The 22,534-nt window shown below is 39.3% G+C and overlaps 1 protein-coding gene across 1 annotated transcript in view; it reads left to right on the forward strand.

Annotated features, from left to right (window-relative positions):
- The window catches only part of CTNNA1 (catenin alpha 1), a 203,094-nt gene that overhangs the window by 41,363 nt on the left and 139,197 nt on the right, over positions 1 to 22,534 (forward strand). Inside the window, exons 3-6 of the mRNA XM_073356004.1 lie at positions 1,913 to 2,108; positions 12,273 to 12,439; positions 13,206 to 13,325; positions 19,170 to 19,436. Of these exons, the coding sequence (XP_073212105.1) occupies positions 1,913 to 2,108; positions 12,273 to 12,439; positions 13,206 to 13,325; positions 19,170 to 19,436 (750 nt within the window). The remainder of the gene's footprint in view (positions 1 to 1,912; positions 2,109 to 12,272; positions 12,440 to 13,205; positions 13,326 to 19,169; positions 19,437 to 22,534) is intronic.

A 22,534-nucleotide genomic window follows, 5' to 3' on the forward strand; every position in this document is an offset into this window, starting at 1 on the left:
TAAATGGTCAGTTTTCAGAATGGAGAGCGGTAGAGTGGTGTCCCCCGGGGGTCTGTACTGGGACCAGTCTTGTTCAACATATTCATAAATGATTTGGAAAAAGGGGTAAACAATGAGGTGGCAAAATTTGGAGATGATACAGAACTACTCAAGATAGTTAGTTCTCAAGCAGACTGCGAAGAGCTACAAAAGGCTCTTTCAAAACTGGGTGACTCAAGAAAGAGATCTTGGAGTCATTGTGGATAGTTCTCTGAAAATATCCACTGAATGTACAGTGGCAGTCAAAAAAAGCAAAGAATGTTGGGAATCATTAGGAAAGGGATAGGTCAGAGAAAATATGATATTGCTTCCATAGAAATCCATCATATGCCCACATCTTGAATAATGCATGCAGATGTGGTTTGCTCCATCTCAAAAAAGATATGTTGGAACTGAAAGGTTCAAAAGAGTAACAGAAATGATTAGGGATATGGAGTGGCTTCCGTATGAGGAGAGATTAATAAGACTGGGACTTTTCATCTTGTAAAAGAGACGACTAAGGGGGAATATGATTGAGGTCTATAAAATCATGACTGAAGTGGAGAAAGTAAATAAGGAAGTGTTGCTTACTCCTCATTACACAAGAACTAGAGGGCACCAAATGAAATTAATAGGCAGCAGGTTTAAAACAAAGAAAAGGAAGTATTTCTTCTCACAATGCATAGTCAGCTGTTGTGGCACTCTTTGCTAGTGGTTGTTATGAAGGCCAAGACGAGAACAGGGTTTAAAAAAAAAAACTAGATAAATTCATGGAGGATAAGTTCATCAATGGCTATTAGCCAGGATGGGCAGGGATGATGTCCCTAGCCTCTGTTTGCCAGAAGCTGGGAATGAGTGACAGGGAATGGATCACTTGATTATCTTTGTTTTATTCCCTCTGGGGCACCTGGCATTGACCGCTATCGGAAGACAGGATACTGGGCTAGATGGACCTTTGGTCTTACCCAGTATGGCTATTCTTATGTTATAACATTCTGATATTTAAGCTGGAGAAATGCAGGCACAGCAGAACTACCATTAAGTGGATGCATAATAGGTTAAACAACTTCAAACAAAGAATACCTATTAATAGAATGATGCCAGATTGAAATGACCTGTGTTTTGCTGGAACTTTCCAAAAAACTTCAGCCTGAGGCAGACATTGATCATGGAAAAATTGAGCCAAAATGGTTAAAACTTGTTTTCAGTTGCTTATAAAGCTTCACCAGGGTCTTAAAATGGAAAGTGTCAGTCAACCTTACACTTACAGGTGGTGGTAAGAACTGCACCTAGAAAAGTGATTAAATGAGAACTTGATGACAGGTTGCAGCCATCTAATTTGGCTGTAAAATCACTTTGCTTGCAAAGTCCCTCATCCCTTCAGTCTTGGACTGAAGAAAGGCTGTGAAGCTAGCTTTCTGTAGATGTGCCACTTCAATCCTGTTAATCTTTTAAAATGTTTCAAAGTCTTAAAAACGGTCCTGAACTAATTGTTTCAAACTTGGATTCTTCTTGTGTGAAGCCAAATCCAAAATAGCCCTGGCCTCTTGCTGAAATTGTAGCTTAATGATGCATAGAAAAAGATGCACCTAACTTTTAATCAATTTTTGTCTGCTTCTTAAACAACAAACCCCTCACTAAGCACTTTAGCTTAAGTTTATCATACTTGTCTAATTACAATGTCACTATGCTTCTTGATTAAAGAACCATGAAAACTGCTCAAAAATGAATTTACTGGCAATTAAGTACTGCCTACTTGAAGTCAGCATAGGTATTGCAAATATGCTTTTGATTCAGAAAATCCAAGCGATTAGGTTGATAAGCTTGTATCTTGTTTCATGTTACATATACTTATTCGGTATACATCTCAACTATAAATTATCCCTCTTTTCAGGTTACAACACTAGTTAATACCAGTAACAAGGGTCCTTCCAACAAAAAAAGAGGACGTTCTAAGAAAGCCCATGTTTTGGCTGCATCAGTTGAACAAGCAACAGAGAATTTCTTGGAGAAGGGAGACAAAATTGCAAAAGAGAGTCAGTTTCTTAAAGAGGAACTAGTGGCAGCTGTGGAAGATGTTCGCAAGCAAGGTAGGTGACGTATTTTTGTGATAACTTAAATCTGAGTTTCTCTCAAGTCTGTCTTAGCTATTCTTTCTAATGCCCATAATTTTATCTGTGTGCGTTCAGCTTCCAAACTTTGTCCTTCAATTTCCCTCCGTTTAAATATCGCTTTAGTAGTTTAAACAGCACAGGTGCCACAAGTAAATAGTCTACACTACAGAAGAGAGAAATGGATTACATTCTTTAAAGGGCATTTTCAACTTAATTTTATTCACAAAATAAACTTTCTTTAGGAGAGGTTTTCTGTAAAAGCTTAATTTTATAAAGTACAATTCTTTAAACATGGGGAATGTTTAAAATGAAATATTGCCATACCAAGGCAGAGGGCAGGAGCAGCACACGGAAGTGTGGGGAGGGACAGCTGAACTGCTCAGCAATTGATAGCCTGTTGAGCGACTCCACCCTGGTTCCAAGTCCTCACCAGCTAGCTCCAAGGGGCTGCTCTTCCCGCAAGCAATGGACAAAGCAGGTGGCTGCCAAACAGTGTTATAAAGGAGCATTTGGCAACTTTAAACGAGCATGTTCTCTAATTGATCAGCAACTTAACCACAAAACAATATTAACTGGGACAACGTTAAGTGAGGAGTTACTGTAGTTATTAGTGGTGCTGATGATGAGCTACAAATGAAGCTCTGTGCAAAGGAGGAAGAAATTCCTCAAGCTGTGTGCTAGTTGATCTTTCCACAACGTTATAGTGAGCAGTGGTAATAAAGATTGTTAAACTGTATCAATATGACTCGATCCCCCAGTTAACTTTCCAAAACATTCAGCTCTTATAGCTGAAATTTTCTGCACTTGAGTCTGGCAGTGACTCTTTGGGAACAAAATTCCTTCAGCTGTGAGCGTTCTAGAAGGGTGAAATACTACTTTCACCCTTTACGGCTTCTCCATTTCTCCTTCCTTCCCATACCATCAACAACTCAAATTAAACTTGATGTATAACTAGCGCTAATTGGGCTATGGCCACTCTCTGATTTAAAAAAATATTGATAAAGGTTATCCAAACAATCTTTTCTAATTGCTTCTGAGTGCTTATTGGGCATCTGACTCTCTTGGCCCATCCCAATGAAGTTTTGCACTCCTTGCTTTTGATGTTGCATTGCATATTGCCCTGGCATGGCCACGGGGCTAAGCTGTTGGGACAATTTGCACGAAGGAGATTGCATATTTATCACAGTGCACGTAGGCTGGATTAACAGAGCAGCAACAGCCCTTCAGAAAACTTTTTAGGCAAATAACAGTAGATGTTGGGCTCTTCTTCCCAAAATCCTGTGCTACCTTGCTCTTTCTTGTTCCTACAAAATACAGGTATCCTCTCTTGTATATTGAATTGTGTAGGGGCATGCATGTGAAGCAATTGAATGACTTGATGTATTGAAGTGTGTGTATATATAATACACTAAACTTTTTAAACTAGTCTGGCATCCTTTCTGCAGCAGGATGAGAGAATCTTATTTTGTTTTGGAGCTGTGAGGATGTTCACAGCAATTTTCTTTTGCTCGTGCCCTTTTCCTTTCTCCACCCCTTTTCCTTCCCTGCCAACTTTCCCCAAACATCAAGGTCCGATGTATTTGGGAGGTCCCTCTGCCTGATGGTGCCTAGTAAGTTTGCACACCCTGCACTAATGTGATCTCTGGGTTACATATCTCTGGGTTACATACATATATCTCTGGGTTACATAACACTTGGGCTGGCTTAGTGTTAACCTTGCATTTTTGCTTCACGTTGGGAAATCCTTGTTATCAAAGTGAACAGATGCTGGTTTTCCTGAGCCTGCATTTATATTTCTACGCATAAATAGCTGAGGCCTCTACAGAGGTAGAACATACAAGAGTCTGACCAAATCTCTGGGTGCTATTCGTTTGCAATGTTCCTATCTAAATTGCCATCTGACTTTGCTAGTTCTATGTATCTAAGACTATTATAGGGAGCTCTGTCTCTTGAGAATCTGGCTAATATACAGCACGAATATAATTCTTGTTCACTACAATTGATTTAATTTCTAAATTAACAGGACTGGTCTTTTGCCTATGTCACTGCCGAATGACAGTGCTTTGATTTTGTTAGGGACAAAATGTTATGTTGAGGTCAGTAAACTACATCTCGTCCCAATCATGGGTAAGACTGATTTAGAATGGAGAGCTGAATATTAGCATAAAATAGCTCTCTGATTCTGTAGTTGAATTAGTGAACTGTAGGTTCTCTATATTACTGAATGTGCTTTATTAATGCAATATATGGGGTCAATCTTCTACTCAAGAAATGTTGCTGTGCTACCCCAGCACTTTTTACAGAAATGGAAGTGATTCTTCGGTTGCTGTAGTAAATACTCTTCTCTGAGAGGCAGTGGCTAAGTCTTCCATCAACCTAGAAGTGCCTACACCTGGGCTTAGATCAGTTTAATTACATTTGCACATGGTTTTCCACATTGCTGAGTGATGTGGTTAAGTTGACCTAACTTTGTAGCGTAGACCAGCTCTTAAATGTTTATATTGAATAATAAAATAAGACTGGCTGTTGTGTGAGCCTCCTGGATTGTCAAGACTATATGCCTCTTTGTAGAGGTCTGCTTGAGCCTAAGTTTAAAGCCCGACCTGAACCTGAACCAAGCCCAGGAGTGTCAAATTGTTTTCATACCCAACTCATGCCCAACACTTGTAGGGAGTTAGTTTTTGCTCTGGGAGCTATGGTTAGAGGTGGGGTGGTCTATGCCCAGAGGATCAGTGTTGTGTTTTGCCCCACAGAAGCTCAGCCTGCGAGAACTGGTGAGCTTGGCCCCTGCAGCAAGGAAGCCACCTCTGTCACAGGGATCAGTGGATCCGCAGCTGTTTGCATAGATGCATATCTCTGGGATAAGACCAAGCAGCTTTGCCACCTCATCCAGAGCATCTGCTTGCCCAGCAGTGCAAGCCCAGGGTTCAGACCTCTGCATGCAGGCCTGGGAGGCTGTCACCCACCACCCCATTCATTCAAAGGAACGAAAGGGACAGGGACCTGTCCCTGATTTTCTCCCAATTGGCTCAACCTGTCAGCAACACTGGGATGCTCTACGTACTGCAGTGGTGGTACCATTACAGCTTCCACTCCCCTTTGAATCTACCACAGTTGCTCTTTGGGGAGATTTGTTTTGTAGCACTACCAGTGTCATTCCTGCTCAGAGTACCTTGCTACCAGAGGTGGGGCTGTGATGTCCCGCAGGGGTCAGAAGGGCTGGGGACTGAGGATGGAGTTGAGGGAAGGGGAAGAATATGGCGGGGGGGGGGGAGTTGAGGAGAACAGGACCGTGGGGCAGGGGGAATGGCAGAAGAGGAAGGGCTGAGGAGTGGAGAGGAAAAGCAGAGGAGGAGGATAATTGACAGACGAAGTCAGAGGAGTGCTTTAGGAAGTTGGAACCACATGCACAAAGCAGGAAAAAGAAATGGCTGAACCTGAGCCCCTTAGAGGGTCGAATTTTTTTTTTCTTCATACCCAAATCCAGTACTTGTAACCCAACTGGACCCGGTGACAAGGGTCTAGGTCTTGGATCCAGCTTGTTAAAACTTTAGTACATCTTTCTGAAGGGTCATGGGAGTAAAGCTGATCCTGGATGAACTATATTTTGGTTCACATGCACAATTCATGCTGTTCCTATCCACTTCTTGTCAGCTTTATTGTGGTCATAGACCATTCTGGAGTGCCTGCATGCCAATGAATATCAAAGTGTGTAAGTATTTTTTAGAGAAACCTAGCACCCTGAGACCAGAAGAGTGGTATGAATAAACATACTTCATCTAAATTGCCATTTTGGTCCCTATTCCTTATAACTTTCACTGTATTTCTAAAATGTTATTTCTGAACTGCCTGTGTAAATTATCCTTGTCTTTGTTCATCAGAAACAATGAGAAATAGCCTCTTGTCAGTTACTTGCAGTACTTCATCTCTCTGTTCCTGGGCTACTGTCTCTAAAGTAGTGCAGCATTAGTCAGTTGGTTCAATCAGGTTCAGAGTTCTTAAGTATACAGAAGATGTACATATTTTCTGTTAGGTAAAATGTGATCAGCAGTGTCACCTTGGTTCTGTAATCCTATACCTTTTGAGTAGTATGTAATAGATAAACCTGTCTTCAGTAGTGCATACGAATCTACCAGAAAAAAATTAAATAAAACCAAACCCTCTGATCCAGTGGTTCTCAACCTGTGGCCCGTGGGCCACTTGTGGCCCAATCAGCACATAGCTGCGGCTCATGTGACATTCTCAGGATTGTAGAGGTAGTATTGGATGCGGCCCACAGTAGTAAATAGGTTGAGAACCACTGCTCTGATCTGTAACTCATAGATCTAGCTAATGTAATTCTAAAACTTTAAAAATGACCTTGAAACTCAGATCTAAGCTACAACACTTCTTCTAAAAAGGAGGTAGGTTCTTTGACAGTTCTGGCTGGTGGATATAAAGGAACTGAAGAGCGGTAACTTTATATCTTCTGTTAGTAGAATGTTGGGCTCAAGGGATATGGATGTGCCTTCTAAATGGTTCTGTGAAGATAATGTAGTTGATAAAAACAGCAGCTACCATGGTAAGCAACGCTGTAACTAACCAGCTTCTGAAAGGAGCTAGTTAATAACAATACTCCCATTTGAGAGAATATTCAACTAAACATTTTACTTGTGAATGAAGCTATTCTGAACCTGAGCAATGGGACAGATCACGTAACAAAATAAAACATAAATCCTTAATTTCCCTTGGTACATCAGAGTGATACAGTTTAGGAAGAGACTAAGGTAGAATATTTCAAAGGGACAGTGTCCAAATCCCATGGAAACTTAATGGGAGTTAGGTGCCTAACTTGTTTAAACTGTTTCAGAAAGCTCAGCTAGAGCTCTTATGGTTTAAGCAAACTGATTCTAGTTATGTCATGAGAATCACAAATTTGTAAGGGCCTCTGGTCACTTTTTGTAGGAAATAGAACAGTGTGATTAATACTGTTACTTGTAGCCAACCAGGTTTGAGAGTTCAGATTTTTCAGGCTTATTTCAAAGTGTGACTGTTTCTAAAGAGCCCATAAACATCTGTCCGATCAAGCCAGGACAACTGAAATTTTTTTAAAACCAACTATGAAGTCCTTGTTGTCTCTACCTGTCAAGGAAGGCTCAATGAGGAATGGACAAAATTCCATAATTATCAACTTGCGTTTTGTAGGCATGGGGAAAGTGAGTAATCAGGGGAGTTTTGAACAAAAGGTGGTAGCTTGGCAAGCTGCAATAGAAGGCCTTTCAGATATAGGGGACAGTATGGAAAGCCTCTTCTCACTCCATTGAACTGAGCATTGAGGGTGGTATCACTGGCAAGATGTGGGGTTGGATATGTACGCTGGGGTGGCGGTATACAGATGGGGACTTTGATATCAAACTTCTATCCTGGCCTTCAAGTGGTGGAGAATAGGTAGCCAGTGGAACAGATTGGGGGTGGGGGAATGTGAACAGTCTGAGGGAGGAATATGGAGTGTGAGAGATGGCGCCTTGAGGTGTGCAGTAATCAAGGTGGGGGATAATTGGGGCATAGTTTGCGGTTTTTAGCTGTCAGAGGCAGAAATGGCAAAAGCAGACTATTGACACAGGAAAATGATTTTGTCATTTACTTGCATCAGAGGTACACACTCTTAAACTTTTTCCTCTCCTACTATCCATCCAAAAAAAATGTGTAAAAACACTTCACTTAACATTTGGTAGATCTCATATGCAAGTTCTTGCTCTCTCCTTTTTTCTCCTCCATTTAAGAGAGTGTTACTTAAGCTCTTCAATTTTTCTATAGAGGCTAAAATAAGTCTTGCTAGTGGGCCATACTATGAAAGCTTGAATGTAACTGCATATCTTAATGTTGAGACTGAAATATGCCTGTCAGATTTAGTGCTTTCATGCATACATAGTGAGACCTTTTTCTTCCCAGCCTGAAAGTCCCCTGCGGGACTCAAATTGGGTGAGAAATACCTAAGGGCACAAAATAACTAATAATGCTAAATCTGCAACCCTTATGTCAAAATGGCATAACTAACGTTTTGTGTGTGTGTGTGTGTGTGTGTGTGGCAGTCCCCTGAGAAATATCCCCTCCCACCCCCCAAAATCAGTTTTTACCTCTTGTTGCTTTACAAAAACACTAGATGAAGCCATTGTGTTTGAAAGGGAAGGAGAACAGAGAATTAACTTGCTTAAACTTCATAGCTGCCTACTGCAGGGGTTTTTGCACCTTTTTGATGCAAGTTTGTACTGGCTGCTTTTGGATCCGCAGGATACCAAACTAGGTGGACCAGTGATCCAATACAGTTTTGCAATTCATGTGTGTCAATTTAAGATTTTTCTATCCTTAACATCTCCAGTTGGAAATGCCATAACTGGGCAGCTGTAGCTTGATATTTGGAACTGGTTTTGTTTTACAAAAACTCAAAGATGCTTCATGTGGCAAAACACTGAACGCAGCTTATTGCTTATCTTAAATATATTTGTGAAGAACACAGTGGGACCTCATTCTCCATAGTGATCAGACAGCATCCTATTCTAGGGACCATTCTGGGTGGGAGTGAGCAGGGGTGGCAGTTGAGTGCCTTGATGTAAGGTCTAATAGCCCATTTACTCAAGAGAGATGTCCAATCTTACATCATTTAATGAAATATCTAACTTTAACTTTAAAAACTCAATCCCAAAGAACTGCTTACCATTTGGAGACTCTTCCCAGGATATAACACTACTGAACTTGGTTGAGTTCAGAATTAAACTAATTCTAAGCTTTTTAATCTCAAGATTTTCTTTACACATTCCTACAAGTTAAGCTCTTCATCAGTTACTGATTTTTTTTTTTTTTCTTTTTTTCTTTAGTAACCATGTCAAGGAGTAGCTGATTAAGCTCCTGTCTGAGGAAAATTGTATTTGGGTTAGATTACTATTGCTACATCTTCACTGAAGAAACTCAGTTTACTATTCCAAGTTCTGTATCATAGTCTCATAGACTGAAATCCTGGCTCCACTGAAGTCTGAGATTTTGTCACAGACTTCTGTGGAACCAGGAGTTCACAAGACTTTATCTTACAGAAGAACTTCAAATCAGTTGCAAGAGCACTGAGCACCTTTTCCACCCTCCCTAAACTTGTAACACTTAATTTTTTTCCTTCAAATTTGCAAAAATAAGCCAGACTTATATTTTAGGTATGACTGTCAATCTCTAAAGGTCTTGTGTCCCCTACCACTCCCCAAAATTCATACATGGTTTATAAAGCTGCCTATGCCAATTTTGGGGTACCTATCACCTCATACATTCAAGTTTAGCAATTGGCTTAGTGTTTAACCATTTATTGTACATTCTGGGATTCAACCCCTGGGACTAGCTCTGTCACTGATTTTTAAGTCTACAGACTAGAATGTCCATGGTGGTTTTAAATCAACTGACTGCACCAACATATGGTAATATGAAGTACTGGTGCACTGGGGAAGGCACACTTGGTCAACCTCATAAAAGCTCCCATAAACTTTGTGGTGAGTGGATATAGAAAATAGAAATCCTCAGTCTTAACTAAATGTTAGCTAGAGGATTCTGAGTTCTTTGTTAAAGTTAACTGATTGTGTCTAGATGTAAAAGGAAGTTTTATGTAGAAAGACACAAAGCATTCATGTGTACTGAATACCTTTTCTATAAATGACTAGTGTTAAATGAAGCAACATTTGATGCTCTGATTCCCAAGTGACTGTTCTCTTAACTCAAATGTAATGAAAAGTAGAGGCTGCTTTAGAAACACCTCTCTGAACATTCACAATTGCATGTTCTTTCTGTGGCAGTTGTAACAATTGAATATGTGGATGAGTGATATTAGGAAAATTCACAGCACCTTTAGGTGTCTCATGATTTATCACCTGGAAATAGACTAGCAAATTTTCTACTGATCCCCAGTGATCCACAGTCCACTGTCTGAGAATCTCTGGCATACTCTGAATTGAAGCAATTGTAGGGGCTTGAGGAAAGGAGGACAGTTGAGATCTTGAAATATGAAGAGCTCCAAGAACCACTTTTATCCCTCATAATTCCAGAAGTATTGTTGTGATCTGAACTACTTCACTGCAGGGGTAGTGTGCAGCACAGGGAAAGAAGTCTAAATGACTCTACTTGCTCCTCTTAATGTGGACGAACTGACTTTTCCACGCTTCTGAATGGCGGTGGAGTCAAACTGAATGAGGGTGTCTAATCACCGAAGTGGCTCTTGCCTCTGCATTGTAATAAGAATAGATTTGTTTTACTTAACAAGTGAAATCCATAGACTACAGTTCAAAAAGTACAGTAGGAATATCACAGTATAATTCAATTTCTTCAATAGACAACTTGCTTGTGTCACTCTTTTTTTTTTTTTAATCTTTATACTGTGAACCAATTTGCAGCATATTTGGTCTAAATATCAAAACATTTTGGGGTTTTAACTTCCCTGAAGAGGTAGTTTTTAAGCAGCTTTACATCAGTATTATGTAATACCCAACATACAAAGTAAACACACATTCTACTTCTAGCTTGTGAAAACTAATTGAGATACTTTTTAACAATAAGCTGTGTGGTACATTTTCAAGACCATTCACAGTTTAACTTATAACAATCTTTTCAGCTCTGTTTGGGACAGTGTGTTGTGGCTAGCATTGAAAATAGCCAGGATACCTTCTTTTTCGTCAGTGGGAAACTTCAACTGTCTGAACTGTGGTGGTGTTTTTATAAGGACTATAAATAGCCACACTGGGTCTTGACTGAGAGATCCAAGCACCTAGCTGTCATGTTCGGATTCTAGGTATTTAGAAGTAGAAAGCTTGGGCACTGAATCTGCATCATATAGCCTCTTTCTAGAATGATATATGTACAGGTTTGAGAGATTGTGGTTAAAAACCCTGGAAGTTGCTAGAGACTGCATGAGCTATTTTAAGCTTGGTGTAGCTGAATTTAACAGTGGGATTGTTGCAGAAATTCCCCAGGGTTAGGCCCTCCTGTACCTTTTGGTAGGAATATAAGAGCCAAATTAAAGTTTTTGTTTGAGGAACTTCAGTTCTGTGTTTCCAGATAATTAAGATAATTGGCTTTTTTCAAAACCTAGACCCTTGTATACACTACAGGTTACTTCGGTACAATTGATGTTGCTCAGGGGTATGAATAATCCACACCCCTGAGCAATGTAAGTTCTATGGACTTAAGCGCTGGTGCAGACAGCATTATGTCAGCTTCTCCTGCCGCCATAGCTACCGCATCTTTCCCGTCAACTTTGAGCATCTCCACCATAAGCGGTACAGTGGCGCAACCATGTCTGTGTGGCTTTACCGATGTAAGTGCAGTAGTGTAGATGTGGCCCTAGCATTAACTGGAAGCCAGGAAATTATAGTCCTGTCTTCCCCTCTCCTCTCTTTCTCCCACGCATGTCGGGTCCGCCCCCACCCTCCGGTTTTTCTTCAGAGATAGTCAACTTGAAATTGAGCCAACTAGTTTAGATACTATATTCTACTTTTAAAACAACACTTCCTTGTGTGGATTTTAAATGTTTTCTCCCTTGTTGCTGTGTGAAAGACCCATGCAAACATGGGACTCTGACTATACACAAAGTATTTGTTTATTCAAATGCTTAGTAATCTTGGCTGTAACTTGCAGCAATTTGTAAGGGAGTGAAATTTCCGCAAGTGTATTTAAGTTCACTGTAACCCTTCAAGTTATTCTAAGCATATTTAAACATGATTAGAGACTTCATGTTGTGTGATGTTTCTAAACTTTGTAAGTTGAACCCTTGCAATACCTTCTTTACTGATGCTTTTAGCCTGCTTGCTGAAACTTTGGTAGGTTTCCCCCCCACCCAAGGTTCTAGTTCCTCTAGTTTGAAACAAAGGCTAAAACTGAACTTTGTGTGCAAAATATGAATCTAGTGTTTGTGACATTTTTAATGCTTACTGTCCACACTGGGAAGAATGAAGTGCAAGTACCTTCAGATTTATAGTAATCACTGGGTACAGTAACTGAGGAGTGAACACTTTCTGATACTTTCTAAGATTGAACCTATTCAAATAAATCCCTGATCTTTCAAAGTGTAATTCTGAAATGAAGTATGTAACATTCTAAACCTAAGAAAAGATAGTCTTGCTAATATTTGTGCAGGTGACTCAATGAAGAGTGCCTCAGGAGAGTTTGCAGATGATCCCTGCTCTTCAGTGAAACGAGGGAACATGGTACGAGCAGCCCGTGCTCTCCTGTCTGCTGTTACCCGGCTGCTTATCTTGGCTGACATGGCGGATGTCTACAAGCTACTTGTTCAGCTTAAAGTTGTAAGTGTGGTTTTTCCTCTGTAACTCAGTATTTCATTTTCCGTTGTCCAACATATGTTAGGCTTATTCTGACAAGCTGTCTTTTTTTGTGTATTGTCCCTACAACTAGGCTGTTCTGCTCCTGAGTCTGTTGCTCCCAATGCAAACTGGGTCTGTGTTGCCATTCTGTATTTGACTGTTTCAGTTGTTCTAAACATTACGCAGAAGATATTGAACTCGTATTTAGGATACAATGAGCTGTTAATTATGTGTATTATGATTCCCCAGCTCCCATCCTTATTGGAATATTCTGACACTTCTGATTGTAGTAACTATCAGTTTTATTTTGCTAAATGACTCTGCTGGATACTGTTTGGGGGAAAATTGCACAAACCTCTTGAGGACAGGAGTAACTAAAAACTAGTCCTAACTTCCTGGAAAAAAGTGGGACACTGATAGGTTTGTTGAGGTTTGAAACAGATACTTGTTTTAACAGGTGTGCCCATCCATAATACCATATGTACATACTTGCGTTAATATTGCTTTATCATACTGTGCTCTGGAATTGCCTTTTTAAACACAGAAAAATATGCAAAAGCATATTTCTTGGAGGAAAAACCCATCAGAAAAAGCAGCCCAAACTTAGTCTGCTAGCCTTTCAAGTACATAAAGTTTAAAACAAAAAACAAAAAAAAAAAACCCTGCTTGTTAATTGAGCTATAAAATGTCTTGGATTTTTCTGCAAATTGTACACTGGATAGTTAAATATATCTACGCTCTCTTGTAGGTGGAAGAAGGTATCCTGAAATTAAGAAATGCAGGTACTGAACAGGATTTAGGAATACAATACAAAGCGCTCAAACCAGAAGTGGATAAGCTTAATATAATGGCAGCCAAAAGACAGCAGGTACAGTAACAGTACTTTTTTATTTGGTCTTCAGTGTCTTAGGTGTTCTCTCCCCTGCCGCCCTCCCATCCCCCCCCCAAAAAAGAAGCCAACAAAAAACTGCAACAACAAAACAACCCAACAAAAAACAAAGCAAAACCACATTTCGAAAACATGACTGGGCCCCTCTGCATGACTTCTGAGCCCAAGGCACTGCTAATAAACATTACATCTTTTGTTGGTTGCTATGCACTACACCCACAGTGTTCAAAAATTGAATCTGCATCCTAGTAAGAACTCTGTTGAGATGTACTATAGTATTTATTATAACAAATTTATAGACAAATACATTTATTTTTAATGGAACAGCCACTAATGCAGTACACACACACTCACACACACACTCACACACAATATCAGGGACTTGATTTTAAACTTATGGTTCCCACAGCAACTGTAACTTGGCAACATTGCACAATCTGTGCCGTAATATTTTGGTACTTGTGTACAAAACTATACGTATAAGTAAGGGAGCAGAATTATGGTTTCTGATAAGTAGTAATACTTCTGAGAGGGTATAGTCTAAACCACAATGTTGCATTAATATAGGTATTTGCATTTAATTAGGGTGTTTGTTTTTGGATTGTCTTATTACCTTGAGCAAATAAACGCTTCAGCAATCTCTCCACTATTTTCTAATCAGCCTCCTTTAAAGGACTTTTTTTTTTTTTTGGTAGTCAATATCTGTACATCTGAATAATTTGGTGAACGCGGCTTAATCTTAAATGTGTGTCAATTTGTTTTGCTTAATGGTTTTCCTGTCATGAGTTATTCCTATAGATTAATAAATGTCAGTTACATTGAAAAGTAAAGATGGGTGAATAGTCTTATCAGTTTGAAATGGTGTGGTCTTTCTAAATTAACTATTGCATTAGTGTTCATGCTATTTGTATGACGTAAAACTTCTAGCATATCACTGACTCTCTGTTCATATAAAGGAAGCTAGACTAAGAGACAATTGGATAATGCATATTTTAAAAATGTAATTAGTGAAGTGCAAGACATTTGCCTGAAAACAGTGTGTATATGTATTATAATAAACCTGCAATTGAGATAGGTGGGTGTTTGTGTTGCTAGTCAATCTGCTATGTGAAAGGTTTGTCTTCTGCCACATGAGCAATGTTTGTGCTCATAATGCCTCCTCCGCTTAGTTATAGGTCTTACTTGGCTTCAGTATTATCTATCCCTCCTATATTTCTGCTTGGGATGTTTACTTCACCTTCCCCTTTGCTGTAAGGTATGGCTATTAAACTTAATGTTTCTCTATCAAGTACTTATTGTCCTTCTGAGCATGATGTGACTAGAGCTTTGGGACTCTGAACTTAACAAGACAGTGGCAGAGCTCGGAAAAGAAACTGTGATAGGAGGCCGATCACTGTTTTAATTTCTTCCACTATGAGTAGTGCCTAACTGGTAGCTGACTTCATTGATTTAGTATGTTTTGCCTTTCATAAAGTGCATTAAGTTCCTCGTATGAAAGATGCTGACAAGTATTGGATCTCCTATTTATAATGGTCATACTCCAAAAAGAGTGTTTGGGAAAACTCATGCAGGCATAGTTAAATCCAAATTGGGTGTAAATTGTAGTCACTGGCATAGTGTCTAGATGGAACGAGGCATGGATGAGAGCTAGCTGGTGGAAGCTCAGTCTAAATAAAACTGAAGTGAAGCTGGTTGCTAGAGCATACATCTAGCATTATCTGACCCCCTCATTGTTTTGTTTTGTGCCCATCAAGTATTAAAGGTAGCAATCCAGAAAGTGCTGTTAAGCAACCGCTTGGCAGCAGTGTAAAAAATTTTATTACCTCTTCACTCTAGTTTGGAGATTCTTTCAGATGCAGACCTTGCTACTATCACCTCAAGGCCAGATTCCTGCAACACTGTCCACATGGAACAACCCCTTTTAAATCAGCATGGAAACTGAAGCTAGTCTGTACTGGCTTTCTATGGGTGGTGGAATTTTAAAGTTTGCTTCTGACATATAAATGCACCCTCTTGGGCTAGGTGCTGCATCCAGCTCAATAAATGATGGCTTGGGACTGATTTACCCGAGATGTTTTTCTTCCTTTGCCATACTGCTGCCCCCACCACAGTCACTGAAGGTGCTTGAGCTAGAGCCCACCACACTTCCTATGTACCCAGTCCAAAATAATCTAAACTGGTTGGGCTTCAGGGCATGCTGCAAGATCTGTTTTAGGGATGTAAATACTGTTTAAAAAGTTAACCGCTTAAACGATTAAAAATATCATCTGGGCGTGGCGGCCCATCCCGGGATTAACCTTTTACATCCCTAGTCTGCCCATTTACCTAGTCTTGGGGGATCATAAATGCACATATTTGGAAGAATGGGGAATCTTTTTTTGTTCTAGTCTGGGGAGAGACTTTGTCAAGAGTTACAAATCAGATTAAGGCCTGTGCCTGTAGAGTCCAGGGTAGGCACTGCTTTGTGCTCTGCATTTACTTAAGTCAAAGATACGGTATAAATGTTGAAAGGGAAGTTGTAATTGTAGGTGTTAGTAAAACTAATAAAAATACTTAAACTTTTCAGAAAAAATTTAGTAGCTGTTTTGGGGAATAGATGTATGAATGAATGCTGTATGAGGCTAACAAAGTACATTGGGCATAATGGCTTATTTTTCCAGCAAATTGAACAGCTTCCTGCCTCTCACTGTTTCATTTAAATGTATGTAGACATTAAAAAAGCATCTATCCAGTGCCCTGAGTGTCTTTGCCATATATGGGGAAAAATAAAAAATGAATGCAGCTGCCTCTTTGAACATTAAAAGAGAAGAGGAGGAAAGCCACTCCAGTTGCAGACTTCCCACCCTCACTGCATGCATTCCAGCCCAATGCCTGAAAAATGTTCTACAGAAACTTTCTTATTGGATTACTGATGGCAGCTACCTGACTTATTACTGATATGCTCTGTCTATGTCTAATACTTTCTAATAGTAATAATTTTCACTCTTACTCTGCAGACATCTATCTTCATTGCCAGTAATCTCTTTATTAGCTTCCCAGTTATGCCTTAGCTTTCAGGGATGTGGTAGTCTGTGTTTGTACAGCACTTCTCTTAAATGAGGAAGGTCCTGTTTTTTAAGGAAATATAACTGTGCCAACAAAAGCCCTGGTGTAGATGCAGTTATACCAGCAAAAAGCCTTATAGCTTATTCATTCAGGACACTGGCTTAAGCTATACAAGCCAAAGAAATTGTGTCCATTAAAGAGGTATTGCAGGTATAGCTACATCAGCAACCGCCTTTAAATGTAGGCAAGGCCTAAATATCTGTGAAGATTAGAGAGAGACGGACAGGATTCACTCTGACTGGATGTGGGAGAGGAGAGACTCAATATTAGAACACCTAGGGAAGATTTTAAATGCCCAAAACAACTTCTTAAATGAGACAGAAGAAAAGACAGGGCATTTCTTGAGTAGTCAAATACATTCCTCCTTGTGCAAATCACAGTTGATTAATCTTCCCATTCTTTCTTATGTGCATGTATAAAAGGAAAACACCAAAGGATGATCTGATAGATTTTTTTTTTTTTTGGTACAGCTAGAGAATTTAAAAATTGAATCTGATCCTAACCGATAGTTCCTGACAAATGTGCATGACATCTTTAGATTCGTGACCAATATTTGTGTGCCATTGTGGGGGTGTATGTGTGTTTTTTGTTTTGTTTTTTAAACAGTGTGACCCTATCCTTGATGTGCTTTATGCAATGGCAGTGGGACTCTCATAGTCTATATGCCCAAGAGGAAAGTGTGAGTCGTCATTGTCTGAGTTACCTGTCCCCCTTTCATGGAAGGAAAACATGCCTTTTTCATGTTCCATTAGTTTTTTCTCTTTGAATACTATTCCTTCTTTCCTTTGGAAAAGAAAGCTTCAATTACTGATATGCCAGGAACCTTTCACCTCAATTACATGTAATGTAGAATGCACTCCTATATCTAGTGTTACAGACTCATTTTCTTGGAATGTATTTGGCCATACATTTAGATTAATTCAAATAAAACATGGCTTTTCACTCTGATTTTTTTCTCCATTTGAGTCTTTAGTGAACTTCAGCACTGGGGAAGGGAGGAAGAAAGGAAATATTTAACTGCAGTGATAAAGTGTTTGGCTCAATGTGGCTTAGAGTGGAAGACTTTGTATTCTGCAAGCTACTATTAGAAAAACTTATTACTACTGCTCTAAAAGATATTTAAGTTCATATACAGCAAAAATGTTCCTAGAACCAGGTGTGGGTCCTTTAAAACATCTTGAAATTACAAATGACAAACCCAAAAGGGGGAGCTTTATGGCCTTTGAATAAATGATTGAGACACTGAAAATTCAGATTTATAATTGGACTTCAGTGCTTATACACTGCTATTGTGTGAAGGATATTAGATAAGTGTGTCTACATCTTGGGAAAAGAAAGTATCTGGAATTTAGTCTGATCTCACACTTGGCAATAAAAACTAACTTGGCTCTTACCACTAATCTAAAAGAATAAATGTTACCCCTTTGAAGATTTAAGAGGAAATACTGTGCAATTATTTGAATGTAGAGTGAGGTTAAGAAAATGAAACTTGTCACTCCAGCCTGTTGCCACATAACAATCCAAAACCTATGTAACCACTGCATCCTGCTGTTTAAAGCTTATCTGCTTTCCTAAACATTAGGAATCAATACAATATGACGGATGATGTCCAGGTCTATTGTCAGTATCACAGGTCAGGGAAATTGCACCTGTATTTCTCCCTCATGGTCCTACAGAGGCACCTACATCTAGGCTTCTGGCTCTGCAGCAGTCACCTGTTTTGGTGGGGAGAAGCAGCTCTCTCCTTTCTGATGGGAGTATTTTAAGGCTGCGCAACTCCACTGTGAATTCCCCAGCAAAGTTGGACTGCCTAAAGCAGGCCTGCTTTGCTTCTCTCCTCAGAGGATATAAACAACTTAACTGTAGCAGTTACACTATCACAGCTTTAAGCAAGCACATTTCTTCTTAAGGTAAAGGCATTATAGCAAAAACATAGGGTTTTTTTTTGTTTTTGTTTTAAATTACACACGTGCTAAGAAGTTTACTAGAGCTCACCCCAACTCCAGCAAGGGCTCTGGCAGGTGAACAGTCCTTCACACCTCACGAAGGGGGTTTTCTGTGGATATAAGTTCATGATTGTCTTGGCTCAGAACAAGCACATCTATGAATTAGAGACTCACTCCAGTCCATTTTGCATCTTTGCTCTGCAGAGACTGTGAATAGGTAATTGGCCAGATAAAGGCTGGTTTCAGAGGTGGGTAATTAGTGTTCTCAACTTTCCTGGAAACTCACTCACCTGCCTGACCCATTGTTTTTAAGTCTTTTGAAGCTCATTATGTTTCCCAGTGTTGACATTAGTGCTCTCTTCCCCTTCGAAGTTAAATACAACCCCATCATCATACATACATACTTGCATTTTTAATACAATGAGCTCATGAGATACTTAGTTAATTCAGTAAGGTTTGTTCAAGATATTGCAGGAAATTGCAATATCTGTCAGTGAGCATTGAAAACAATTATCTGCTCTTATGTCAAGTAATATCTTAGCTTGTAATTTTAGAAAGCAGAATTATGAATGGTTGCATAACATCAGTCTTTATGCAACTGTTCTAAAGGTAGCCAAATTTTTATTAACTGCATGCGTGGGAAGTAATGTTGCCTAGCTGAGGTGTAGCTTCATGTTAAGGAAAGATCATGCTCCTATGCCTCTTCAGGGGAAAGTATGTAGATACTGAGTATCAGAAATGTCTTTCAGTATTGATTAGGTTTTCCTTGCAGGAATTGAAAGATGTGGGTCATCGTGATCAGATGGCTGCAGCTAGAGGAATTCTGCAGAAGAACATTCCTATACTTTACACTGCTTCTCAGGCCTGTCTGCAGCACCCAGATGTAGCAGCTTACAAAGCCAACAGGGACTTGATTTACAAACAACTGCAGCAGGCGGTCACAGGCATCTCAAATGCAGCCCAAGCCACAGCATCTGATGATGCTGCCCAACAGCAAGGAGGAGGGGGAGAGCTGGCTTATGCGCTTAACAACTTTGATGTAAGTATTGAACCTCTTTGAAAAAAGTATACCTTAAATCTGCTTGTAAATCAGTTAAAGACGAGAAAAGCTCATGGGAGTAACTTTGACAACCATGAAATTGTATTTTGAGGGAGGATAATCTGTTATCAATATATAGAGACTACTGTACTTCAGTACAAAGTGATCTTTCAGCTAGTATTAAAGGCTCCCTATTTTTGTGATCATCAAACCTTTCATTGATGATAAAATTAGAATTTATGATGACTGTAAATACACACAAGAGCCATGCTGATTTTGACTGGAGACTTGTGAATTGCCAAATTAAGAGCAAACTAGCCTTTTATAAACAAAATAAAGAGACTTAATCACTATCTTCTGGTCATGATTTTGAAATTAGTATAGCTTTAATTATTTAATACACTATAGCGTGACAGTAAATATTCTCTACTATCTAATACATTCGTGTAGTGTAGTAATAAGTAATGTGCTCTTAATAGCATGGGCTCTCACAACAATGCCACTAGCTCTTTGCTGAAAAATGTTGTATTGTGACCTTTGAGAATTATTCAGTTTGGAGATTATTCAGAGAGGAGGGGTGTATGCCATAAGTGCTCTGAGACTAGTAGAAAACTACTGTTCCAAAAGTCCAAGTGCCTGTTTAATATGACTCATGATGTGGTATCTGGGTGCACTGGGATGAAACTTTACTGGAAACTCATTCAGAATGTTCAGTATGAAGTATCTTTACTGGCACTTGTTTGTCTGTATTACTAGATGGAGGTCACCTCAATCACATACTTTATTGCATGCTTATTAGAGAGATTATTTGGGATACTAGATTAGCTTCAAAATTATTACTGATGGCAGCCTTGGTCTTGGTTTCTGTAGCTACAATGACCTTTGAATAATAAAGAAGTTTTTAGTAATATACTTCATAAAAACCTCCTTTGGGAAACATTTAATACAGATGTTTTTGTTAAGTCTCTCGCACTTCCCACTATTCAGCTAGCCTGCCTCACAGTGGCAACTGTTACTCCCCCTTTTTTCCCCTACCTCTTTTTCTTTACCCACTCTCCTCTATGAACACTTGTTCTCTTACCCTTCCAAAAAAAGGAAAACAAAATAATCTATAAAAATATGCAATAGACATGTGGCAGCCACCTTGCTCACTTTGCTTGTATATTAAATCTCTTTTCCCCCATACACTTAATCTCTAGGCTTTGCCTAAACTAGGGAATTTTTACAGAAAACTCCACCTGTAATTGGGTCAGCTGAATCGATGTTTGCAACATTCAGAAGTCCTAATATAGACTTCAGGCTCTAGCAGCTGCTTTTGGCACCATATTGATTTATAGTTGCTCTGAGTAAGTTTAATTGACATAGTGCCTGAAAATGGCTTGCCAGAGTCCGCCATCTACACTAAGGTTTCCAGTGTTGCTAATGTTTGTGCACTTGAACCAGGGTTAACAATGGTTAAAGAGGCTTCAGAGAAATTTCCAGACAAGTGTTTTAGGTTGTATCCTCTTCTACATTTAACCTAATGGAATCCTTAATCTTGACTGGCACTACTGGGTGCTAACATGAGATTGGCGATTTTATGATTAAGCTTTGTTATATAAAAGCATTCCATATTAAAGAGTAGGTTTGGGGAGATGGTAATGGTAAAACTGCACTGTAGTTCAGCCTTTGGCTTTGCTGATTTAGCTCAAATCGCTAAATGTGGTGTTTCTAGTAGGACCAAGTACCTAACTTTTTGTTCTGCTAATTTAAATAGAAGTGGCTCAAGTGTTGCATGGGTGGGCTTTATGGCCCTCAGACTTCAGCAAGTGAGTCTTCTCTTACAGTGTAGTCAGTGGCTTATTAGGCCAGGGTGAATAGCTATAATGCTTTTACATGCCTTCACTTCCCACTAGAAGAAGGGGGAGAAAGAGAGAATAGGCGTTCATTGAATCAGACCTTCATCTCTGCATGTAATTCCCTGCTAACAGCCAAGTAGTAAAATGAAAAGGAGTACTTGTGGCACCTTAGAGACTAACCAATTTATCTGAGCATAAGCTTTCGTGAGCTATAGCTCACTTCATCGGATGCATTCAATGAAGTGAGCTGTAGCTCATAAAAGCTTATGCTCAAATAAATTGGTTAGTCTCTAAGGTGCCACAAGTACTCCTTTTCTTTTTGCAAATACAGACAAACACGGCTGTTACTCTGAAACCAGCCAAGTAGCAGTGAGTTCTTGTTGTATAGACTGCTTCTGCCTCACTGTGGTATTAGAACCATAATATAACTTTAAATAAGTACCAAAAGATACAAGTCTGGTTAACTATATCTGGCTCCAGTGTAGGGTAGATAAAAATCAATGATTTTAAAAAAACAGACCAAAACACTTTTTTTTTTTTTTATTTAAATCGGATTTTGAGGGAAAAACCTATCTCATCCTGGAATAGGGATTATTAAATCTATCATATGAGGCAATATATTCATGTAATGTTTAAGAAAAGCTTTGTAAATGAATTCCAATAGTTCATGGATTAGGGACCCAATGTTATAGAGTTCCAGGGACTTCTGTATAGATTATTTAGGTTAATCTTTCTATCTGCCCAATGGGACTCATTGCTCAGTCTAGAAGATACCATCAGAGATGCTTTGTTTTGCAGGTCTCGAACTGTGGATGTGTGTCTCCAGAGATAGCATGCTTGTTAACAGCAAAAAGTTTGTAAATAAATAAATAATATATAGAGGTGAGAAATAACAGACCTCAACCCTAGTGTCCCTCTGCAAAATTGTGAACACAGTCAATCCCTTACCTCCTAAGTTCAAAGTTACAAAAAAGTTCAATGAATACAAGATTGTTGGGGGCGGAATAGATCTGGACAAGGAGAAGAAGTCTGGAGATAAATGTGAGAAGGAACAGGTAGTAGAAACAAAAGTGAAACTGTTAGAGCAGCATATTCCAGAAGTCTTGAGGTCTTTCTGAGTATAGCCTTCATTGATTTGAGATCTACCATACCATTCTCTCACTAGAAGGGAAAACCTTTAATGTCAGCAGGGCGTAAAAGATACCCAGTTTTGGGTCTCATTTATCTCTTTGTGGTGAAGAATATGTATTAAGGTTATAA

This window comes from Lepidochelys kempii, chromosome 8 (assembly GCF_965140265.1).
Source record: "Lepidochelys kempii isolate rLepKem1 chromosome 8, rLepKem1.hap2, whole genome shotgun sequence".
In the NCBI taxonomy this organism is placed as follows: domain Eukaryota; kingdom Metazoa; phylum Chordata; order Testudines; family Cheloniidae; genus Lepidochelys; species Lepidochelys kempii.